Here is a 23932-nt window from a genome sequence, read left to right as displayed (position 1 = left end):
TTCTCATCGTAACTTTTTTTTTTTAATTCCCCCTGATGGGAAGGGGCTGTGAAACTAGGCAGGTTTGTTGCCCTGTCCTGGCACGTTTTATTATTGTGATTTTGAATTTCCTCCTCTAGAGACATGCACGATTTACCTTCCGCCCTCCGGGAGAATGCCTCCCTTTCTTCCTTCTTTCTTCCTTCCTTCCTTGCCAAAGGATCCTGAATTTCTGACTAGTTGATAGGGACACAAGTTAGGGCAAAACCATTCCATCTAGCTGAGTCTCACCGAGAATCCTAGAGTTTTTACTTTAAAAAACTTTTTTTTTAAATGAGAAATCTCAACTACAGAGAGGCAAGGCCCCCGAATTCGGGGTTGAAGGATCCAGCTGGACTGACATTGTATAAGCTCCGTGCCCTGCTGTCTCCCCTATGTGCCTGCCTGGCCTTCTGAACCTTGTTTCTCTCCTGTTTGTCATGCAGTACGACGATCTGCCCCATTACGGGGGCATGGATGGAGTAGGCATTCCCTCCACGATGTATGGGGACCCGCATGCGGCCAGGTCCATGCAGCCCGTCCACCACCTGAACCACGGGCCTCCTCTGCACTCGCATCAGTATCCGCACACAGCCCACACCAACGCCATGGCTCCCAGCATGGGTTCCTCGGTCAATGACGCTTTAAAGAGAGATAAAGATGCCATTTATGGGTAGGTACGACGGGGCAGCAGGTTCAGCAGTTTTGAGGCGAGGCTTTCTTTCCCCATTTCCCTTTGCCCTCGATAGGAGGAAAGTCAGAGCTCGCTGGATTTGGAGGTACATTATTTGGTGACTTTTCATTCTCTTTGCATGGAGATTTGGGGGAGGCGGCCAGCCCAGACGCCCCCCGCCCCCCGTCTCCGCTCAGGCTCCGCGCGGGTCCAGCGTCCAGCTCCTCCGAGGCCAAGCCCGCGGAGGGGTCGCCGTGCGGAAGTTGCCAAAGGTCCCTCGGCCTCCCACCACCCCCCGCAGACTCCGGCTCCGTAGTTCAGCGGGTTGGAGTCCTCACTTGCTCGACTTCTCGGGGAAAGTGTTGGGGATTTCTAAACGTAGGCGCCTTTGTGTTGAAACGAAACTTTTAGTTTAAAGGAAAATCTTTTAAGCCACTGATTGTTCTGACTTGCTAAGTTTACTCAACCACCGTATGCTGGCCTTGCCACCGCACAATAAAATCAAGGGAGGACAGTTGCAGGTCAGGCAAGGGGGAACAGGCTTTGCATTTATGGAGTTTGACCACTGTAGTCGAGGAGAGGAGCTCACTCTGAATTGTTACAGACCTTAAGAAACTTCTGGCCGTTTTAGGACTTTGTGTTTAAGGGCGAAACTTGCAGGATTTAGAAGTAGATGCGGGGTGCTCTCGGCCGGTGTAGTGTTCTGCTGCGGTTCACACCGTGTTCTCCTGGGCCCTGGGGTTAGACCAAAACCCTCTGAAAGTCACTTGTGCCTACTGTGTGCTGATGTATTGGGGGACCGCTTTTTACTTCGCAGCCACTTTTATTTTTATTTATTTCTACTTTTGAAAAACAAAAAATCAGGTAACACTGACCCTCCCCGACTAAAAACCCTTTCTGCTTTATCTTCTGGTCCCTTGTGCAATGGGCTTGTTTAAATCCCAGCGTCCTCTCCGCAGCGTTAACTGCAAATGGTTTAGGCTCCCGGACAGAACATTTGGGGAAGCTTTGAAAAGGACCCCAAACTGTTAAATTCCCAGCCGAGCTGTGAGAGCTAATAAAAGACTCGAGACACCTCTTTGGGCATTAGAAGAGGCTTTTTTTTGTTTTGTTTTGTTTTTCATGGGCTGAGATAAGCAACATCTAGGCCCCTCGCAATACTAGCTGCTTTGCCATTACGCAGGGACAAAATGAAAGGCCTGACCGCAGGCACATTTGAAGGAACTTTCTTGGGGGGTGGGGGTGGGGGGGGCGGTGGGGACCGTCGGCGAAGGGAGGGAAGTGTGCAGGGAGCCGAGGAGGAGCCCTCCAGCCCTCTGAGGGCCGTGGGGTCAGGATCCGTGGTCCAGCCCTCTGACAGTCGGTCGGTCCCACAGCCAGAGAGGTCCTTGCCCCAAGTTAGCTGAGCGCCTGCCTCCAAGATCCCCAGAGTTTGAGCTTCCTGGGGCGGCCTCGGAGGAACCCACTTGAACGAGATTTCCCACCTCCTGCGCCCGGCGCCTTTCTCCTCTTCCAGGTCCTGGGTGTGCATCGGAGGGCCGAGGGCTGGTCGGGGTGGGAAACTTAATTCAAAATGGCTGCTGGAACCGCTTGGGTTTTATTCTTAGCAAATGTTACTAATTTCTCAGGCCAGATAGGCTGAACCGGTCCTCAGATACGGTCCATGGCTGAGGGCCTCCGACTTTGGGGGGCCCAAGGAGGAAGGGGAGGTGAGCAGTCACCTGGGGGGTAGGGATGAGGGGAGGGGAACAAGTAGATGTCAAAATCAGGGAGAGGGAGGTCTCCGTCTTGAGCTCCTCCGGCTGTTTTTCTTGGGCTCCTTGTTTCACTGCCGTGGGACTAACCATTGTGTTGTTTGTGACTGTTGTATTTTCTTGCAGACACCCCCTCTTCCCTCTCTTAGCACTGATTTTTGAGAAATGTGAATTAGCTACTTGTACCCCCCGCGAGCCGGGGGTGGCGGGCGGGGACGTCTGCTCGTCAGAGTCATTCAATGAAGATATAGCCGTGTTCGCCAAACAGGTCAGCAAAATCAATGTTTCAAAAGTAAAAAGGAAAAAAAAAAAAAGAAAGAAAGAACCTCCCTCCACCCCCGCCCCAGCACATTTGCAAAAGTAACCAGCTGAACAGTCTGCCCTAAGCCAGGCCTGTTACATCTTCCTGAGCTTTTCCTCCTAAATCAGTGTCTGTTTGCGGATGCCTGAAAATCACCCCACTTCTGACCCACTCCCGCTCCCTAACCCGACGCAGAAAGCTCTCTCTGTAAAATGCGACCCCAAACCCCACCCCCCGCGCAGGACCTTCCTTGGAATTGGCTAGCTGGGCAGGGATCTCTTAGCAGCATACTGCTGGGAGAAGTAACCCTGTGCTCTGGGCTTGTTTTCGGATTATTTGACTCACATTGAAGGGTTTCTGCACGGGACGAACTCGGTGTCACCGAGTCTGTCCCGGAGGTTACATCCTGCCCCCGACAGTGTAATGAGGCAAGAAACTAGGAAGGCTACCAGATTTCAAATGTTTCTTTCTCCCCCCCCCCCTTTCCCCTCCCTCTCCCCTCTCCTTCTCACTTGTATTTAGATTCGCGCAGAAAAACCTCTCTTTTCTTCTAATCCAGAACTGGATAACTTGGTAAGAGCGGACCCCTTACTCCCCTCCCCACATCATCCCTCCCCCACCCCCGCCTTCTCCCCAAGCTTTGCTTTGAGAGCCCTGAGGTTTCTAGACCCGTCCTCCCGTAGCTTGCAAGTGGGCTGCCAGGGTTTCCATCCACCGGCAAGTGGGCCGGGACGGGGTCCCGGGGAAATAAATTCACCTCGAGAGGGGCCGGGTGAACCGGCGCGGGGAAACGCGAGCTTTTGTTTTTTATGACAGCCGGGCAGCGCGGCTCTAATCAGCCCGGGGATTTATCTCCGGGCCTGTCAGCGTGTGTGCTTAAACTTTGCGGACTTCCCAGCCCTCAAAGTCGCGTCATGAGGGCAAGCAACCAGGCCAGACCTCCCAAACCACCAGTTTATCGGAAAGGTGTGCAGAAGGCGGCAGAAAGTTTGCAGTGTGAAGAGCCACAGTTTGGAAACTATTGGGAATATTTTCCGTGCACGCCTTCCAAGGAAATACCTAGTGGAGGGGTGCGGCCCTTTGGGGGTGGTGGAGGGGCAGTGGGGCTGAGAAAGAGGGGAGCCATGGGCAAGAAGAGTGTTTATGACCCCCACTTAGATGCTTGGTTGTTGTTTTAGCTGTTTTTTTCTCCTTAAGAAATATAAACCTCTAGATGGTACCCAGTCGCTGCTGTTAAGTTTTAGTGTTATGGCCATAAATCAAAATAACTCTATTTACTGGGGGGAGGGGAGGGCTGGGGATGTTAGAGTTGTGACAGCCAATTTTCTGCAAACTACGAATGGGGCGCTCATTCTTTTTGTGTCTTTGCAGATGATTCAAGCCATACAAGTATTAAGGTTTCATCTGTTGGAATTAGAGAAGGTAATTTCTCTAGCTTTTTTTCTCCTTTTGCTTCCCTCTCACGCCCAAACACACAGAAAGGGAGGGTTCAGAATGGCTGAAGTTCAGGCTTCGAAGATATTTGCATAAACGTCTTTCTTTCTGGTAATTAGTGTCAAGGCCAATCTTTGCGTCCATTTCTCTTTGCAGTTTAATTACAATTTTAGACACTAAAACTGGGATCACAAACGCCCTAGCCTTGTATTCATTCTTAATACCTTGCTGGCTTTGTGTAAGTAGTTGCAGGGCTCTGCATCCCCTTGGATGCGTAGAAAGCTATCCTGAATTTGCTTCACAGGTTGTACCTTCTCTTCTTCCTCCTAGTCTTCTTTGCTACCTCTGAGTGGGGGGAAAGTTTTGTTTAGTTTCAGTGAGTTTCTGGAAGACAGTCTGAGAGCAGCGGCAGGTCAGATACAGGGGGAGAGGCGGAGTGGGAGGAGGAGTGGGCAAGGAGTGTGGAGGAGGCGGTGGGGGAGGCACTTTAAAGGTTCTGCGGAGACAAAGCAGAGTTGATAGTTGTGTCAGTTTCTTGAATCTGGGAATCCTGCACATATCCCACCTTCACACTCAAGAAAGCGTGTGGGATAACATGATTTTGCTAGCTGTTCTATAAATCTCAGCAGTAAAAACTTAATGCATTGTAATTCAAAGTAACATTAAATTGTAAGCACACTGGGGTTTCTTGTGAATTTCTGCATGTCAGTGATGCCTGTGTCCTGTAAGACACCGCTCCACCTATCCCTAAATGTTTTGAAGCATTCTTTTCCCTTAAAAAATTAATCAGTTTGATACCTTTTTGTGGCTGTAAGGGTTCCCCACACACCATATCAGGAGTCTTTTTTTTTTTTTTTAAGGAAGCATCCTAATATATGCTTCTTATAGATAGAAACCCTAATTACCAATGTTAAAGGGACTTGGGTTGTCAGGCATATATCGTATACCAACGCAGTACTGGTCCTTTATATACATACATATATATGTATATTTAAGTTTTTGCTTAGACATGTTGGAAAAGGATTTATGATAAAAATAACTGGACAAAATTAAATAGTTTACCTTAAATGTCACCCACGTAGGTCACCTCTTTAATGGCCATGGCCCCAGGAGCAGATGAATTTAACACGGGTGTTGAATATGTTGTAGCCTGTGAAGCATCTTGTCACTGTCAATTTTCTGGGATATCTCTATTTTGCTAGAAAAGAAAGTTATTCCTAATTCTGGATGCGTCTGGGGGTCTCTGGAGGACAATTGCCCTGTGTTTCCCCTATTTAGAAGTTTGGATCTCACAAGGGGGGTGGATTGCACTTGTCAATGTCATTTATGAACTCCTGATTATATTTCCATTTTTTTATTTCTGTCATAATGTAGGTACACGAATTATGTGACAATTTCTGCCACCGGTATATTAGCTGTTTGAAAGGGAAAATGCCTATCGATTTGGTGATAGACGATAGAGAAGGAGGATCAAAATCAGACAGTGAAGATATAACAAGATCAGCAAATCTAACTGACCAGGTATGCACTTTTCAATTTCAACATCCCTGGGAAAAAAAAATCTGTATGCATATTGCTTGCTGGATCACTACCACCTCCTTTTATTATTTGCATATGATTAAGTCCCTTTTAGATACATTTCCATCGAAATGAAAATTTTTGAATAATGTGGCTATTATTGCTTCATTAAGGCTGGCTCTGGGATTCGACCTGGAGAGATGAGCTTGTAAAAGCTTTGCCTGCAAACTTGACCTGTTTCTTGTCGCTTTTAATTTTTGTCTTTATTTTATTTACCCTCTACAATAATGGGAGTGTTAACTGCCAGTGACCGCCTCTGGTGGTAGGGCTTTGTTCTGGAGCATTTTTTCCCCCTTCTCTCTCAAAGAAAAGTGTAAGGACTGCTTATTTCTTATTTTATTAGGAATAAACCCAAGATAGGTGGTCTGAGAGAGACAGGGAGGGTTTGAAATCTAGCAAATGCATGCTATTTTCTCCCTGTCTATACGGTTCATTAGCCTGTCTTGTCAGTTTTCCTCGGCCGAACGCTTCTAGACCTCACTGAACATTGCTTTGTGCAGTGCTCGCTGCAAGCTCGCCCATTTTATTGTACTTAATAGAAAAAATAAGACCAGGCCGAGGTTAGAAAAACAGATAAATATGGACGTTTCTCCTCCTCCTTTCTCCTCATCCTCCAGCCGGTACGTGCTCTGGGCCCTCTGGGTTGGCAGCTTTTGGAAGCATCTGCGTCAGGGGCTCCTCGCGACTCCCTCGGTGTGGCGGTGTGGCGGTGTGGCGGGTGGGGGACTTCGCGCCGCCCTGCTCTCGCTGCCGGCCTCCGCTGGCTTCGCCCCCTCCTCTCTCTCGTCCTCCCTCCAGGCCCTTCTTCCGCTGCGTTGCTAAGTGGGGACGACTTTTATTTGGAGTTGCTGGGGGTGGGGGCAGATTTCTCTCACCCCAACACCAATGTTTGTTCCTAGTCCCTCTCTCCCTCACTCCTGTCTCTGTGTCGGCCCAAAGGAGTTGAGAAAATGCACTGAAAGTGAAAACGTGAGGAGTGGATGAGATGAAACAGGGTTCAGGACAGCTTTCGGTTGCGAATTATGGCAGGGCGTCTAGAGATCTGGGTGGCGGGCCTCCTGCGCCTGTCCAGCTATAAGTGAAGGCCCTGAGTTGTTTCTCTTTCTGACTTGGCACGTGAGTCCTGTCTTGTGAGAGAGAGCAGCCTGCCTTTGTTAAGCCAAAGGACAGCCAGTCATACAGAGTTTTCTTTGCAAGCTCTGCCATGATCACGGTTGGCCAGCGACTGTCTTGCAGAGTCCTTGCCGAAGTGCTCGACTACTCGTCTTGGTGTCATATTCAAGTTTCCTTCTCTCCGTATCACTCCCTTCAATCCCCAACCTGGATTTCTCTGGGTGACCCCCTCGGCAGAGGCGGAATTCCTCCTTTTTCCCAAAAGAAGTGGAGGGTAGGCAAAGCTGAGCTTTAAAAGCGTCAACGCGCCGGGTCTTTTCTAATTGGCGAGTTACAAACTTTCGGCAGTGTAGACGAGTGCCGGGAACAGGCAGCCTGCGCGATCCTAGCGCGGCCCCGCCGAGGTGGGAAACCAGCAAGCGGCCCCCGGTTCCCACCCCGCCGGCCGCTCGGCCTCCCGCCTGGTTCAGGCTGCCAGCCCTCTCCCCGGAGCTGTTAAATGCAGATTCCGCTGAGGAACCCTCGGGTAGCTGCTGTTGAATAAAAATTGTAATCCAACAAGCCTAACTAGAAAATGGGATTCTAAAAGCTCCGGAGTGCTGGGTACATAAAGCTATTTGAGCAAATTACAAGAATCGCTTAGGGGCATGAATGAAATCAACACTTTAATTGCCTCCAAAATGAAGATTTATACCCCATTTTCCTCAACGAATCATTATTTTATTAAAATCAAAGATAAAGGACCAGAGTTAGCGGTGTTTTAGGGGGTACAAAATTGGTAAAACAAAATTGAGTTCTCCCTCTACTCCTTAGGTAAACTTTTGTTAGTTACCTTTATTTGAGACATGCGGATTGGTGGTGGGCAGTGGTCAGGGGTAAAAGCTGGTACTTCATTCTCCTCCCCCAACTATAAAATGAGCAGCGTGCCTCCCTCCCGGCCGCTTAAGACTGGGGGCTTCGCAGCTCTGGCTAAGCTCGTGGCTCGGTGGGCCTGTGCGCGTGGGCGCGCTCGCGGGACCCTCTCGGGCTCACCGAGGTCTCACTTGGGCCCAGGGCAGCAAACCCCAAGTTTGTGCTTTGGAATTGTCCGTTTCCAAGAAGCCAGGAGCAAGAGTGCCTGGGCTCCCTTTGGAGACGGGCGCGCAGAGCGCGGGGCGCACGCGGGACTGTGTCTCAGTCGCGGGGTGGAGTCCCCTGTCCTGGGAGGTGGGGACGGAGGGAAGAGGTACTAGGGCCGCCTCATGGGCGCCAGTACTCCAAATTGGAGCCGGCTCGCCGGTCCCCAGGGGCCGGGCCCGGAAAAAACTGCCTCGACACCTGTCTGCGAATGCGGCCCAGCCAGTTTGAGCCCCAGTGGCGGGTGTGCTGAGGGCCTGGATGCTTCAGGTGTGGTGCGAGCGCGGGGCGTTGTTTGCTCATTAGCCCCTCTGTCTCTAGGGCCTGTGGGCAGTGGGGTTTATTTTATTTTACTTTTCTCCTCGGAGGGCGCGAAGGCTGCCACCCGCGCGGGGACTTGAAATCCACTACTTGGATACCAGCCGGTTTCCCGGAGGGCTCAATCGGAGGAAATCTACTTGGCCTTGAGGCGTCCTTAGTTTGGTGCTTTGTTTTGTTTTTCTCATCAGATTAAGATGCCCCCAGAAGCCGTAATCCCGCTCTCACCCCACCCTCAACGCCCTCTCCCGACTCCCACTCCCAGACCCCGACGTCCCAGGTCCGAGAGCCCTCTACCTCGGGCGCAGGCCTCCAGGGCGCCCTCTCCTGACGGCCTCGCTCCTCGCTCGGCACAGTCGCTCCCGACGCCCGGGGCCTGGGGGCAGGGAGGGGCACCCGGCTTTTCCGGCCTTGGCAGGGGGCGAGGTCCGGGCTGAGACCCCGGGAGCAGGCTCAGAGAGGGGGCCACCGTGCGAGGCGTCGAGGCCAGGGTTGAGCCTGGTTGGCGATGGAGAAGGACGGAGGGCGCGGGGAGGTGGAGCGCGAGTTTGGGGGACCCAGGGTGGAATTGGGGTCGCCAAGAGGGGTTAGGCGGGGAAGAATCTGGCTGCCAGACGCTGGACTTTAGGCCGCCCTCCAGGAACGAGCTGTCGAATAAAGCCTTCCTTCCTAGGGTTGTTTGTTTCTCGCCACTCCTTGAATCTAAGCATTTTCCACTCCAAGGACAGTAGCGAGAGGGAGAGGAGAGAGAAGCAAGAGTCCCTGGGGCCCCGAAGGCCACCAACCGAGGTGGCCAGGCCCCCTCGCAGCGAGCAGGACTAGCTGAGTCTGTGCTCAGGCGCCAACCCGGGTTCTTCCACAAGCAGGGGGAGGCAAAGAAAAGGTCCCTTTGGATTACAATTTTTATTCAACAGCAGTTCTCCGGGGGGTCCTCGGCTGAATCTGCATTTAACAGCTCCTGTTCGAGGGCTGGCGGGCTGCGCAGGGCGCCCTGTTGCATGTTAATCTAGATTTGCCTCTGACATCTGGGGAGAAGTAATGTGGCTCCCAGAGATGGAACCAGAAAGCCAAGCTCGCCAGGCAGGTTAAATGCCAAGCACTGCTGAGCTCCCCGGGGACGCGGGGAGGCGGGGGTGGGGGGTGGGGACCGCCGCTGGGGCTGCAGGGCCCAGGCCGGAGAGCGGCAGGCTTCCGGGCCTCTGGGATCAGGGGCAGCCCTGGGCCAGTGCGCTTTGGTTTCCCAGTGGGGCCGGGGAACCCAGGTGGCAGTGTTTTATTTGAAGAGTCCAGAACGTTGTTTCTAAAGCATCGTTTGAGATGACCGTCTTAAAACTGAACTTGAACTTGACGGAAAACACCCCTTCCCTGCAAAGTGGGACGGGGACACCTCCAAGGGAGATTTAAGCTTTCTCTTGAGGAGGTGTTGCTAAGGGATGGGGAGGCCTAATGTTCTTCATGTTATTGGATCCACTGCTTTAGAAAAAAAAAAAAAAATAGATGAGGCCAAGGGATGTTTACTAATATTGGGAATGCAAGCAATTTTGTTTTCATCCATTAAGAAAAACTGAACACAAACATGGAGGGATAGGAAAATGTCAATTAGTTTGTTTCTAAATGCTTAACACATGGACACAACTTATTTAAGTTGTAAGTACTTTTAGGGTCTCACTTAATGTCTTAATCCTGGAACCTCTGAGTCCACAAGCCTTGAAGGCCATGGAGTCTTAGAATAATCTGACTTTACTTTTGATTGTTGTTGTGAGTCATGTGGGATACTCTTAATTCCTCTTGAAATATGTCAGAGGGAAATTATGGCAAGATTCTCTTTAATGATTAAATAATAAGGTGTTGACTGCTTGTCACTACAGTGGCTAATTGGGATGTTCATTTTAGGCCCTTTGTTGCTTAGTATCCTTTGATTTCAAAGATACTTGTTTACCAGGTGTGTTTTTATTGTTTTCTGATTGGCTCCTTGGGTGTATTTATGTGTGACTGTCAGAGTAGGGATGTATTGATTCTTATTAGGGGCACGCCAAAAACATTTGAAAGGAAAAAAAAAGAGTGGTACAGAGTCAGTGCAGATAGGTTGAGATCGATTACATTTTTAAATGTCTCAAAGTCTAAATGTTAATGCTGTAAAAGTTATTCCCCTTTCCTAGTTTCTCTCTCTCTTTCTCAGTAGAAGTCCCCAGTGTAAGCTCTATGGTTAGTAGAAAGCAATGGTACTAATGCTACTTTGTACAAAGTAAAGCCCCATAACAGTAACTGTTGTTCAGTGATTTAACTAGCTCTGTGGCAACAGGTCACTCAAATAGCAGTTTTTCTCCCACCAGAGTGACTCCATGGTTCATGATTTGGAAATATATAGAATAGTTGTGGGGACTCTTGCTATCAGTCCTAACTTAGAGATTTTTAGTAGAAAACATGGGGAAGTTTAGTAGAAGAAAGAAGAAGGAGAAAAGGCCTTAAAATAAGGGCCTTGCTTTTGAAAAAGTAACTGAAATATCATGCTATAATGGCCCAACTTTGAAAATAAACAAATTTTAAATCATTATGTTTTCAAACACTCGTATGTTTAAATGTTAAAATGTTTGTCATAGTCCGAAAGATTTAAAACACAGCTGTTGCCGGGTGACGGACGGAAAATTATGCAGTAAAACTCCGTACTCTTAAAAACAAAGACTATTTGTGGTCCCATAGTAGAAATATAGGTTTTTTTTAAGGCCAAGCAGATAGACTACAGTATTACCAAGGGGCCTATGTTATAAAACTAGCTTACCTTCCCTCACAGGTGGAGTTGGAGAAACTGAAGAATACATAACAAGTTGTATTAAAACACATATAAATGAAAATGCTGTCAAATGAATTCAAGTGAAGTATTTTCACATTGGTATTGCTGTGCTTGCCATTGCAATAGCAATATTTTCTCATGAAACGTAAATATGTCAAACCAACATGAAATGCTTAAGTTTTAATAAATGATCATTTAATCATCAAACACAACCTGAGTATGTATACAGAAACTTTTAAAGAAAAGTCGGCGTACAGCCAAATTCCTATATGGACTAGCAGGGGAATGATCAAAAAACCAACACGAAATAAGACTTCCTGTAAAAAGGTCTATAATTCAACATTATTTGACTCCACTGTCATGGAAATAGTTGAAGGATAGTAAATTGATACCATTCTCAGTCATTTTTGTTACACAGTCTTAAATGTTTGCAACTGTAGCATTTTCCATGGCCTTTTTTGGATTATGATATCTGTTGTATTTGTATCAAAGTAGCACTTGAGTTTCTGTTATAATCGAAACAGACACTTTTTGCCATTTCTCCTGAGCGCAAAAAATTAATTTAATATTTTTAAATGACATCAAAACTATGGGAAAGTCTTCTTTTACAAATAAAGAAATAAAAATAGAATACATTTGACATAGTGTTTCTGCCACTTGTGCAGATGTTAGGCCTAAAAGTTTTCAAAATCCTTAGTGAAACAATACTGCTTTAGTCACGTAGGGCTTGGTGTCCTTACTAGGCAGGAAACCTCAGGATATGGTACCTGTTAAAAGGTTAGGGTCTAAAACATAAAATACAGGTTCCCAATTTGAATTTAAATAATTATTTCAGAATTTGACTTGGGGGATCCAGGAAAGTTTTGGATATTTTACTAAATCTTTCCCATTTGTGGATAAACCTAACATGTATGAGATCAGTTTTGAAAAATTCAAGCAGATGAGTGTGTGTGTGTGTGTGTGTGTGTAGTGGAAAAGATAAAAAGTCTCCTTCACTGTATCCTTAATTTAATATGCCATGGTTTCAGGATTATGGGAATTTGGGAAAGCTCATTGAAGTCTTAAACAGCTTCTCCAGAAAGTAGAGCTATACCTTTACGGGAAACTGCTAGATTTCCCACACTTTTCAATCTGACATTTTAATAAATGGTATAAAAGATACTATGTGAAATAAGTGAGAATACATTCATTTAAATATTTGTCACTAGAATCCAATTTCAATCAATTTAATGCATTCATGTGTGCAGAATTAAAGCAATTGGTAACACTTTGCTATACTGTCTCTGAACACTCTTTTTCCAAATAGCATTTCTTAATCTAGGAAATATGTTCTTGTTAAAGGGAAATATAAGAGTGCAAATATTTTTAAATGATTTTATATTTCTGGGCTTCTTGGTTCAGAAGTTCTAAAACTGAATAAAACATACCATAAAGAGTTTATTCTTTACTGAAAAAAATGCTTATTTCTACATTTATTGAATTATACACCTGTTGTTTATTGGTATCATGAGTATATACAGTTAAATACAAACTATAACCAGAACTAAGTCATTAACTCTCTTTAAGATGTGCAATAACCATGTTCTGGCTTTTTGATGCACCACTGTATACAGTATAAACTAATGCAGGATAAATAAGTTGTGAAAATAAATTTTATATTATTTATAATCCTCAAAAATATATTTTTACCCTTGATAGTCTTTATGACTCCATTTATAATTAAAAGGATTTATAAAGATGAGGTAAAGAACTTTGAATGAAGTGTTATGTTTCTTTAAGAAAAACTTAAATGGTGTTTTTCCATAGAAAGGAAATGCTGTTTCTAAGTTTACTAAGTAATACTTATAAAATGACTGCAACTTTTTATGAGTTTAACAAGTTTAAGCAACATTTTATAGTCTTCTTTTTTTTCTTCATTTTGACACAATATCAAGTCTTAAATTTTACAATGGATTTAAACATACATGATTCCAAGTCATTTAGAAAATAGTAGTAAGTAAATAATTAGCATTTTGAGTGATATTAGAAGTTATTCCCTGACAACATATGCTGGCTTAGAATTAATTGTTATGATGAATTCCCATTTCTCTAGATTTTTCCTTACACTTTACAACACGACATGATCACATGTTCATTATTCATTAGTTGTAAGTGTCTGGGTTGTTGATTGTTATTTAGCAAGACAGAGCTATAGCTCTTTCTTTTTCTTATCATTTTCTCCCCGCTGATTGGCAAGCCTCCTATGCCTGAGATTTGAACTTGAACTAGTGTGCTGGGTCTCGTTTCCCTATTTGAGTACTTCACGGGTTCTTACCCACACGTGGGTTTGTTTTCCTGAGAAGAGGAAAAATGTTACTCACTTTAAAATAGGAATGAATAGAAACCAAAGTCATCAAACATTCCCAAACCCCTGTGCTTTATAATTAGGTGAAAAACTGAAAACTGTTATTCTTGTTTGCTTTCCCCAGGGCTGTGAATACTTGATATAAAGATTCATATCAGCCTCTTTGTGTTCTTCCTCTTAAGGCCTTAATGTTTGTTTTCAGTAACTGGATTCTTAACTGATAGTCCATATTTGGTCCCAGACCTCCATGATTTGCATTTTATTCTGCATTTGCATTCACATTATGTCCCATAGAAACTCTTTAAAGTCAAGTGTGTTTATGACTATTATGAAACTCTGGAAAATGAAGTTTGTAATGAAACCGACATAGTCGTCAAAAGGACAATGAAGAGAGCAATTTGATGTAAACCCAGAGTTTCCTTATCCCATCCCAACTTGTAAAAAGGCTTATCTCTCTTCTTTTGAAAATATAAGAAGTTGAATGAATAAGAATTTCTTTGACAATAACCCTCCTCTTAATGGCTCCATAACTATTTGGATGTGTTCTCAAATGTTAACTTAATTTGATAGACAAGCTATAATTAACTGTGACCTATAGTTTTTTCTGTAATTCAGAGACTATTCCTTAGTGATCTGAAAACTTAATTTCATACTAAATGGTGTACAATGTCTGAAGATCTAAAAGCCTACTTCCACTATTTACAAGAAGTCGAAATAGTTTATGTGTCTCCAGGGCTTCAAAAGGGAGATACTTCAGAGATGGAGACTAACAATTTTACTATGTAAAGCCCTAGCAGACTAACTACTGCACATGGGTTCTTTTTAAATTTTTGTTCCGTAGTAACCTTCCTTTCTATGGACTGTAGTTAAAATTATTCATACAATGAAAAGATTCTATGTGTTTCATGGGACAAAAACTCATACTTGACATTTTAAATCTAGTTATTTCATTGATCAAAAAAACAAAACAAAACAAAAACAAAAACCAGTAGTGTACAGAGAGAATTAAGAATTGCAGAAAATAGGTAAAATGCTATTAGCTACGATGCAACAATCACAATAGAAATTTAAGCAATAAAATTAAATTGGGCATTTTGCATTTAGTTGGAACATTTATTTGAAAGTTCCCACCTGATCTGGGGTTATTTGAATACCCCTTCCCTGCTCTCCACTTAAGAATATTTTAGTGTAAGAACTTTGTGATAACTCACCATTGGACATTACTTTTATTTGAAATTGTTCATTCATAAGAGAGTCCGTCTCATGAGTAACCACCCTGCCCTTCACTCTTGAACAGTTCGGATAAATGTATTATTTATTTACAGTCTGTTGTATACATTATTTATGGGAAATATGCTATAACTCTACAAAGCATATGGAATTTATCTTTTTAAGATATGGCTGGCATCTCTGCCAAGATTGGCATAGCCCTGAGTAGAAAAGATTAACCCTCATTGTACAGATAAATATCATGTCTTTTAGAGGCATTATGTGTTAGCATTGCATAATTCCAGGTGCAAATAAATGCATTTTTCCACTTTCATTTTAATTGTCATCATTTCCTTGGCTCCAGCTTCCACCAGAAAATTCCAGAGAATCTGGAATTTTACAATTTGAATTGATCTGTGTTCTAAATTAATATGTTTGGGGAGGAAAATAAGATACTGAGTAGCAGAATCATTTAACCATTTCATTTCTATTAGCTTGCTTCCTGTTCCTTACTTAATGGGTTTAGAATTTTCTGAAGAATCATGGCCATGACATTTTTAACACTGGTTGTACATTTGGTGGCTTGGCCTATTGTTTCACCATATTCAGGCACTTTATAAACTGTGTTCAAAACAAAACCATCAAGGAAAATGTCAGGCTCATTGTGCCCTGCACTTCCTTGGACAAAATAATAGAGACATGTAGACTGTGTTTGTTCTGTGCATATCAAGTATATTGTTAGTGTTCAAGTATTTTTTATTCTAATAATTATTCAAAGCCAGTAACAATCTGCATTTGAGTGAGTATAAACATTTTTATTCTGGAATTTGGGATTTGCAGCAACTCAATTTTATTTTCCAAATTACCCTGCCATTTCAATTAGGTGCATTGTTCCTCACTCTACTGTTTCGACATTCTAGAGGTTTGCTTGCCACCTAAGAGAGAGAGTTGTTTGAGTGTTTAATATTTATTGAGTGCATGTAAAGAACATGCCAGTAGAAAAAAAGAGAAGAATAAAACATTAACAAATCAATTATGGGGCTTTTCTTCAGTTGTAGTATACTTCTAATACTCCAAATACTCTATAACTATTAAAATAATATGAATAGCCTCAAGAATAATAGCCCTGGGTATCGGGGAAGAATGGTATTCTGATTAATTGGATTTCCTTAAAAAGTGAACCGATGATACAGCTCAGTCTCCTGCTTCTGGAATTCAGTTGCTTTCGTTGATCTCTCTGTTAAACGCCTTGAACTACAGAGAACTTGGCCAAACTAGGAACCAGAAATGCAAATTAAATTTCAAGATGCTTTGAGAAAGGCTGCTCTAATGATTTTACTGAGATAAATAATGAAGAAAAGGGAATAATCTACTCCCTACCTCCAAATTTCACACTGTGAGAGGGCTTGAAAATTCATATATCCCTAAGGAATGATGATACTTGGAAAATAAGATTTGATTGAAAATATTAAAACTGGCAGGGCTTCTTAAAAAAACAAAACAAAACAGGAAAATTAGAAAATACCCTGTTGCTAATTGTTAGTGGAAATCAGTGGCAAATGTCAATTTCCATGATTCTTTTATCCAAAGCATAATGCTATAAGGTAGTAGAATAAAACAAGACTGCATATTGGCTGAATTCTTATTTCCTTCTCGCATCAAAACTGTGATGTGAGAAAAAAAGTTTCTGGTTTGAGAGATTAGAAGTAGAAGAGAGAATATTTCAGAAACACTTGAGAGTGATGAAGGATCTATGCGTGCTCAGTCGCTCAGTCGAGTCCGACTCTTTGCAACTGCGTGAAACTGTAGCCCACCAGGCTCCTCTATTTATGGGGTTTCCCAGGCAGGAATACTGGAGTGGGTTGCCATTCCCTTCTCCAGGGAGTCTTCCTGACCCAGGCATCAAACCCGTGTCTCCTGCATCGGCAGGTAGAATCTTTACCATTGAACCACCTGGGAATCCACCCCAGTGATGAAAAGTGTTGTTGGTAATTTTGAGTTACACAATCTTTCCGGTTGGCAGTGTCTCAATAGAGTATATACACAGTGCAGGCTGTCTGTGAGGGGGCAAGTCATTTCACCTCCAGGAGCCTCAGTTTTATCACCTGTAACATGGCGATAAAGAACCCACTATATTGAGCTTCTGTAAGAATTAAATAGCATTGTATGTAAAACATTTAAAACAGTAAACCCTAAGCAGTGCCTTCCATAATATTTTATCTTCTTACTCGTATTTGGCCCAACCTTCGACAACATGAATCTGATTTGAGAAGAGAAGATTGGGTAGCTGTTTATTTTGTAGGCCATCATATAATTATAGAGTTTAAGCGAAATACTGTCTTAATTCCTATTAGGAAGGGTGGCTATTATTCTGATTTCATCATAATGGGAAAGAAGACTGGCCACTCAGATATGTGGCTGAGATAAGACAATGAATCACTACAGTTTTGTTTTCAAGTTCAACTTCAAATAACAGTTATGTGCATATCTTGTACTTTTCCCCCACATTTCTGATGCACATGCTTCCTGGCTGAGGTCCAGTTGCTTACAAGATCTCAGTATCTACTTGTACTCGGGATACAATGTTTTTGGCCTTATCTGGATGTTCTTTTTGCTAGAGTTGCCTAGAAAATTTGTGGTTTGAGGTTGTTATATATAAGACACTTTTGAGTTTATTTTATCTTAATGTGTTTGTAGAATGAGGTGGACTGACTACTGAGTTACAAATGTAAAATGAAACATTGGAAAGCAAGCAATCTTATGAAAGGGACTTTATAACACCAGGTATGCTGGCATATAATTTACGGATTCTTCTGCCACTCCTAAATAGCAATGATAGAAACTCATCTAACTTTCAGCAGAAAAATCTGAGCAGATAGATAAAGAGTAAGATTTGAATTATTTAGTTACAAATATTTGGAAATATTGGAAATTTGGAAATAGTGGTGGCAGCTGGATTGGAGGGTTTTTTAAAAAAACACAACTCTGAATTATAGTTCACAGGTACAATTTCAGGTGTAGACGCTTATAAAGTCAAGCATTAAAATAGGAGTTTATTTTTATTAGTAGTATGCCCGCCATAATACATAGCATAGGAAAAAGAAAAGTTACAAAACACAGATTATATGCTTTGACTAAGATTCTTCTTTTACTACATACTTTTACTAAGGGCTTCCCTAGTGGCTCAGATGGTAAGGAATTTGCCTGCCATATGGCAGACCAGGTTCAATCCCTGGGTCGGGAAGATCCCACCCACTCCAGTATTCTTGCCTGGGGAATTTCAAGGACAGAAGAGCCTGGCAGGCTACAGCCCATGGAGTTGTAAAGTTATCATCTATAGATGATAACATGTTACAGTAGACATGACAGAGCTACTACACACACACACACACACACACACACACACACTAAGATTCTTAGTGTAATGAGGCTCTATATTCTCCTTTGTTCTCCACAACAAACTGCTTAATAGAATTTGAACATTAAGTGTGCTTGAATCATTTCTAGGTTACTCATCTGCTTTCCACTTTTGAGATTTGGGTAAAACTGTTTTTACCTCTTGCTAGCTGTTTCCCTTTGGTTGTAATTACTCTGTTTCCTTGTAAATGGTCCGAATGTCCCTACCCCAGGTAGAAATCTATATTTTCTCAGACCACAGTGGAGTTGCTGGGGGATAGTGCTGGCATTGATTCTCAATGTTGAAAAATTGTGCAAAATGTATCAGTGCCATGTGGATATCAGCAGGAAAGCATTTGGGATATTTTGGGTGGTGTTTTATATTCGTAGTCATTTTCCTTTGCATTGTCAATTCATGTATCATTTCCTGGATGAATTAATTCAACTCTACAGATTAGTAATGACCCGAGCGTATAAGAGTTGTGACCTGAAAGATATCAGACTGTGGGAAAGTAAGATTTTGAGGAGTATTCGGGAGTGACCCATTGTGCTGAGCCTGTTTTCTAGGCTCATCTCTGCCTTGACTATTGGGAGAAGAAGGCATGGGGATTTGCAGGAGAGCAGGCAAAATATTGAAGGACTAGGAGACTTAAAAGATGTACTTGACTGCCTAGCTGCTTTCGATTCTATGACAGTGTAATTAAAAACACTAAAATTAGTTCTTTCCACATTCTATTGCCTTACTCCTTGAGCATGTGATGGGTGTATGGGGCTGTGTCTACAAGAATGTGTACTTGTGTGTCTCCTCACAACTGAACCTGAGGCTTCAGTGATTCCTAGAGCTCAGACAATCACCTGATACAAAACTTTTCATTTAAAGATGAAATTACTCCTTGGAGAATTTTCACCAAAGGCAAAAAAGCACAAAAATTCTTCTCCTCCTCTCTACATGCCTCATTACACAGAGATAGAGGATTCAATGTTTGAAAAATTATCATTTTTGTAGGTTTTATTTGTGGGACGTGAGAACTGGGAAATATAGAGCTCAATTTAACAGATGCCATCTCTGCCTTTACAAACGCCCCACTCCTGCTATCACACAATCAGATGTGTGTGTGTGTGTATAAATGCATATGCATATATATGTATATGTATTTAAAGCAATACATCAGAGTTACTATGTTGTAAAGATTTTAGAACTCTATTCGATGCTCAGTTAGACACACTTATTCTGTGAGTCAGGATACCGGCCAACACCAGTGTCATGAAGACCATAACTAAGGGATAATTGGCTGGTTGTCAAGATGCATTTTTAGATGAAAAGTCCACAATGGCAAATACGGTGGGGCTGCCCTGTGAGAAGAGGAAGTGTGGTGTCTTGGGGTGAGCCACAGACCCTGAGAGGAGCTGCTGAATCCCATTGTCTCACCACTAATTTACCATCTGCCCTGAGTCACCAAAATTACCCTCAGGCCTCTATTAAGTGGGAGTAATAAGCACATTTTATCGCAGCATTAAAAGAGGGCCCAACAAGAACCCTGGCGGCCTGCAGACTTGGCCACTGGCAGGCTGTGGGTGTGGGGACAGGGAAGGAAATGAGAAAAAGGAGGAGAAGTGTGTGAGGAAGATAACCTTTAAAAGAAAGTCCGCCTCCCCCGGGGAGGTGCATGGGGGCCACCACCAGTGACTGCCCCAGACTCCGACCAGCACGACAGTCACCCCCCAGATTGATCACCCTTCCGCAGAACAGAAGGTGGACTTAGAAAAGGTTCTGCCTCTGGACCATTCCCTGAGCTCATCTTAATGTGGCCCTGGTCCACAGCATATGTTCAGGCTGCGGTCTTAATCTGTGAGCTTCTGGTGTTTAAAAACATCTGAAAGCTTGAAAGGGAAGGGGGCAGTTTTACTGTCTTAAAACATCCTGCTCCAACCTGTCATGCTTAAATGAATTTTGCTTAATGATTTCCAGGGATTTTTTTGGAAATCCATATAAATAATTTTACATTTTCTTGGAATTAACTGAATTTGCAGCCGTGTGGTAGGTTTTGAGAGGCACAGGCTTTCCCTCGGGTTCTAATAAACTGAAGGTGTGATCTGGTGGCCGAGTGTGTTAGAGACCTTATCTGGTTTGTTTAGGTTACTGAGCACATTTGCCAGTGGGATCCACCAAGATCTTCAAAGAGGGGTCTCAGCATAGCAGACTTTAGATACTCATAAATTAAAAGTCTGAGATCCCCAGCTTCTCAGCTGCACGTCCATGCAGGTAACACATGTCCTTTTCATGGGCTACCTTCACAGTTTGTCCTTATCACTCTGCATATGGGTCTTTCTGGTGCCTCTTCCTCAGATGGCACCATTGACTGAGAGACGCATGAAGAATCATATCTGCTGAAGTTGTGTGCCTTTAAAGATACTAAGAGACACTGTTTAGACAGAGGTGAGAAGTCTAGTGGTGTGTGTGCTTAGCCACTCAGCTGAGTCTAACTCTTTGCAACCCCATGGACTGTAGCCCGCCAGACTCTTCTTTCCATGGGGATTCTCCAGGCAAGAGTACTGGAGTGGGTTTCCATTTCCTTCTCCAGGGGAATCTTCCCAACCCAGGGATCAAACCCAGGTCTCCCACATTGTGGGCAGATTCTTTACTGTCTGAGCTACCAGGGAAGTCTAGTGAAGGGGGACACATCAGATATGGTTAGGCCAGCAGTGTGGGATGGTGGTATTCGGTGAGCCCGTTGGCTCTGCCTCATGGACTGGTGCAGGTATGTGTGTACACATATGTACAGATGAGGGAGAGCGAGTGTGTGTATACACACATTGGTGCATCCCCCATGTGGACTGGGACTCCCCTGGTCTGGAGGGACTGAGTTGTTCAGTTTGGGAAGCAAGCCAGCTCTTTCAGGTCACTAGAGATCACTTACTAAAGAGACCATGGTGGTTTGAAAAAGTAAATGTACTTCCCCAAAGAGAAAGCAGCCTGTTGATAGGTGTGGACTGAACTTCAAATTTTGAATACTGTGATCATTTCATCAATTTCTACCTAGCTGCTAGCTGACCTCTTCAGAGACAAGATCATGAGGCTCTCATTTATCCACTTTTTTCCCCCCAGTGGGACTGGTAGTGTAGAGGTTTTGAAGAAAAAAAAACCTCACTGTTTTGGTCTGGAAAAAAAAAATGATTCTGGCATCATACTGATGTGATGAAAAACCAAGTGCAAAAAAAGTCAAAGTGCTTTGTAGACTGTAAAGTGATTTATAAATATTAGGTATCAAATGAAACTTGATGGGGTGGGGAGGAGCAAACCACCTGTAAAATCATGTTATTTGAAGGTGAAAATAAGATCAGTTTGCATTCCCTGAGCACACACCAGCTGGGAGATAGCCCAAGGCATACTGAGCTGTACATGAAGCCAGCTCAGGTTAACCGTTCTTTCCAGAAGGTCTATAAACTGAGTACACCTGTATGTAGATATTTTAGGATTGACTGGGTCAACCTACATTGCTTCATTAGTGTTGTTACTTTATTATTGTCACATTAAAAGCTATTGTAGGTGCCACCTATTGGGTACTTGCTGCATGCTTGGAAATTGATTCTTGCTGTGTCTGCAGAGAAGTATTTTTTTAATCCTCATTTATGGATTAGGACATTAAGAGTTAGGGAGGTTGTGACTTGTCTTCAGACAGTGTAAGTGGTCTAGGATACGTCTGGCTGCAAGTTTACTTTCTTTTGCCTGTGTTATCTTGCAACTGAGTATTATATTTTTATAGTGGTTTGTGTGAATAGAAGGGTGCTGTCTTTAAATTGTGCAAGTCTTTTTTCAATGCTTTATAATGTCTGATGTTGGAGATCACAGTATTAGGTGACAACAGAGATCCTCTGTACATCACTTAAGTGATTTGTTTATTCATTGAAAAACATATTTGTGTCTAATGTGGTACAGACATTCTCCTGGGATAGAGGGCATTAGAATGAAGATATAATCCAGGACTTCAGAACATTTATGGTGTAGAATTGTAGACAGACTCAACAGATCATCATGGAACTATACAAGAGTGAAATAATAGACATGTGTGTGAGGGGTTCTAAGTGCTCAGTGAGGGGAGCCTCATTCATCCTGGGGGAAGTATGTGTGTGTGTGTGTGTATCAGGGAAGGCTTTCTGGGGAAGGTAATATCTCAGTTGTGACTTAGTAAGTAGGAGGTAATCAGGGGCCAGGTACAGCAAAGTAGGGCATTCCAGGCAACGGAGAAGGATGAGGATGGGCCCAGAAGGACAAGATGAATGTATCTGTCAGAAATCACTTGCTGAAGGGGACTTCTCTGGTGGTCCAGTGGCTAAGACTCCACGCTCCCAATGCAGGGGCCTGCATTCAATCCCTGATCAGGGAACTAGATCCCACATGCTGCAACTGGAAAAAAAAAAAAAAAAAAAGATCCCCCATGATGCAACTAAGACCTGGTGCAGCCAAATAAATAAATAAAATAAATATTGAAAGAAAAAAAAAAAGAAATCACAGGCTGGAGCACAAGGATCAAGGAGAAGAATGATCCCCACGGGGTAGACTATGAAGGATTTTGTATATGAGGCTAAGGACCCCAAAATGTATTCTATAGGCAGTAGGGGACTGGTTATTCATTAATAAACATTTCCTGAGTGCCAGCCAGTATCAGGCACTGTGCTTGGTATGAAGGATGCAATAGGGAACAAAATGGGCACTGGTTCCTATCATAAAATTGAACTCTTTTAAAACTAGGGAGTAATTTGACTTGAATTCTTTAATGCTGGGAAGGCCTTAACAAGAACAGTAATCACTAAGGTGAAATATGAGAGAAATGGATAAGACTTGATAACTGATGTGAAGAAGTTATGCACATATGCAGATGACACCACCCTTATGGCAGAAAGTGAAGAGCAACTAAAAATCCTCTTGATGACAGTGAAAGTGGAGAGTGAAAAAGTTGGCTTAAAGCTCAACATTCAGAAAACGAAGATCATGGCATCTGGTCCCATCACTTCATGGGAAATAGATGGGGAAACAGTGAAAACAGTGTCAGACTTTATTTTTCTGGGCTCCAAAATCACTGCAGATGGTGACTGCAGCCATGAAATTAAAAGACGCTTACTCCTTGGAAGGAAAGTTATGACCAACCTAGACAGCATATTCAAAAGCAGAGACATTACTTTGCCAACAAAGGTTCATCTAGTCAAGGCTATGGTTTCTCCAGTGGTCATGTATGGATGTGAGAGTTGGACTGTGAAGAAGGCTGAGCACCAAAGAATTGATGCTTTTGAACTGTGGTGTTGGAGAAGACTCTTGAGAGTCCCTTGGACTGCAAGGAGATCCAACCAGTCCATTCTGAAGGAGATCAGCCCTGGGATTTCTTTGGAAGGAATGATGCTGAAGCTGAAACTCCAGTACTTTGGCCACCTCATGAGAAGAGTTGACTCATTGGAAAAGACTCTGATGCTGGGAGGGATTGGGGGCAGGAGGAGAAGGGGATGACAGAGGATGAGATGGCTGGATGGCATCACTGACTCGATGGACGTGAGTCTGAGTGAACTCCAGGAGTTGGTGATGGACAGGGAGGCCTGGCGTGCTGCGATTCATGGGGTTGCAAAGAGTTAGACACGACTGAGCGACTGATCTGATCTGATCTGTGAAGAAGTTGGTGAGAGAGAACTAGAGAGAGAAGGGTGTCATGCGTGGTTCTCATGGATGGTTTTATAGCACAGATGGATGGGGTTATATAAACATCCACTAGGGTCAAGAATCGGAGAAGGCAATGGCACCCCACTCCGGTACTCTTGCCTGGAAACTCCCATGGACGGAGGAGCCTGGAGGGGTACAGTACATGGGGTAACTAAGAGTCAGACATGACTGAGCAACTTC

The 23932-nt window shown here is 43.6% G+C and overlaps 1 protein-coding gene across 5 annotated transcripts in view; it reads left to right on the top strand.

The window, feature by feature from the left end:
• The window catches only part of MEIS1 (Meis homeobox 1), a 143715-nt gene that overhangs the window by 2147 nt on the left and 117636 nt on the right, over positions 1–23932 (top strand). For 2 of the 5 annotated variants that reach the window (XM_014477518.2, XM_005893565.3), the window contains exons 2-6: positions 465–691; positions 2572–2713; positions 3269–3319; positions 4118–4168; positions 5555–5701. In XM_014477518.2, coding sequence (XP_014333004.1) covers positions 465–691; positions 2572–2713; positions 3269–3319; positions 4118–4168; positions 5555–5701 — 618 coding nt within the window. Of the gene's footprint in view, positions 1–464; positions 692–2046; positions 2215–2571; positions 2714–3268; positions 3320–4117; positions 4169–5554; positions 5702–23932 lie in introns of those variants that run through there. The other 3 variants (XM_070379361.1, XM_070379362.1, XM_070379360.1) reach the window with 3 other exon arrangements.

Source organism: Bos mutus, chromosome 11, assembly GCF_027580195.1.
Source record: "Bos mutus isolate GX-2022 chromosome 11, NWIPB_WYAK_1.1, whole genome shotgun sequence".
NCBI classification, from domain to species: Eukaryota; Metazoa; Chordata; class Mammalia; order Artiodactyla; family Bovidae; genus Bos; species Bos mutus.
This window is presented reverse-complemented; position numbering and strand designations above follow the sequence as displayed.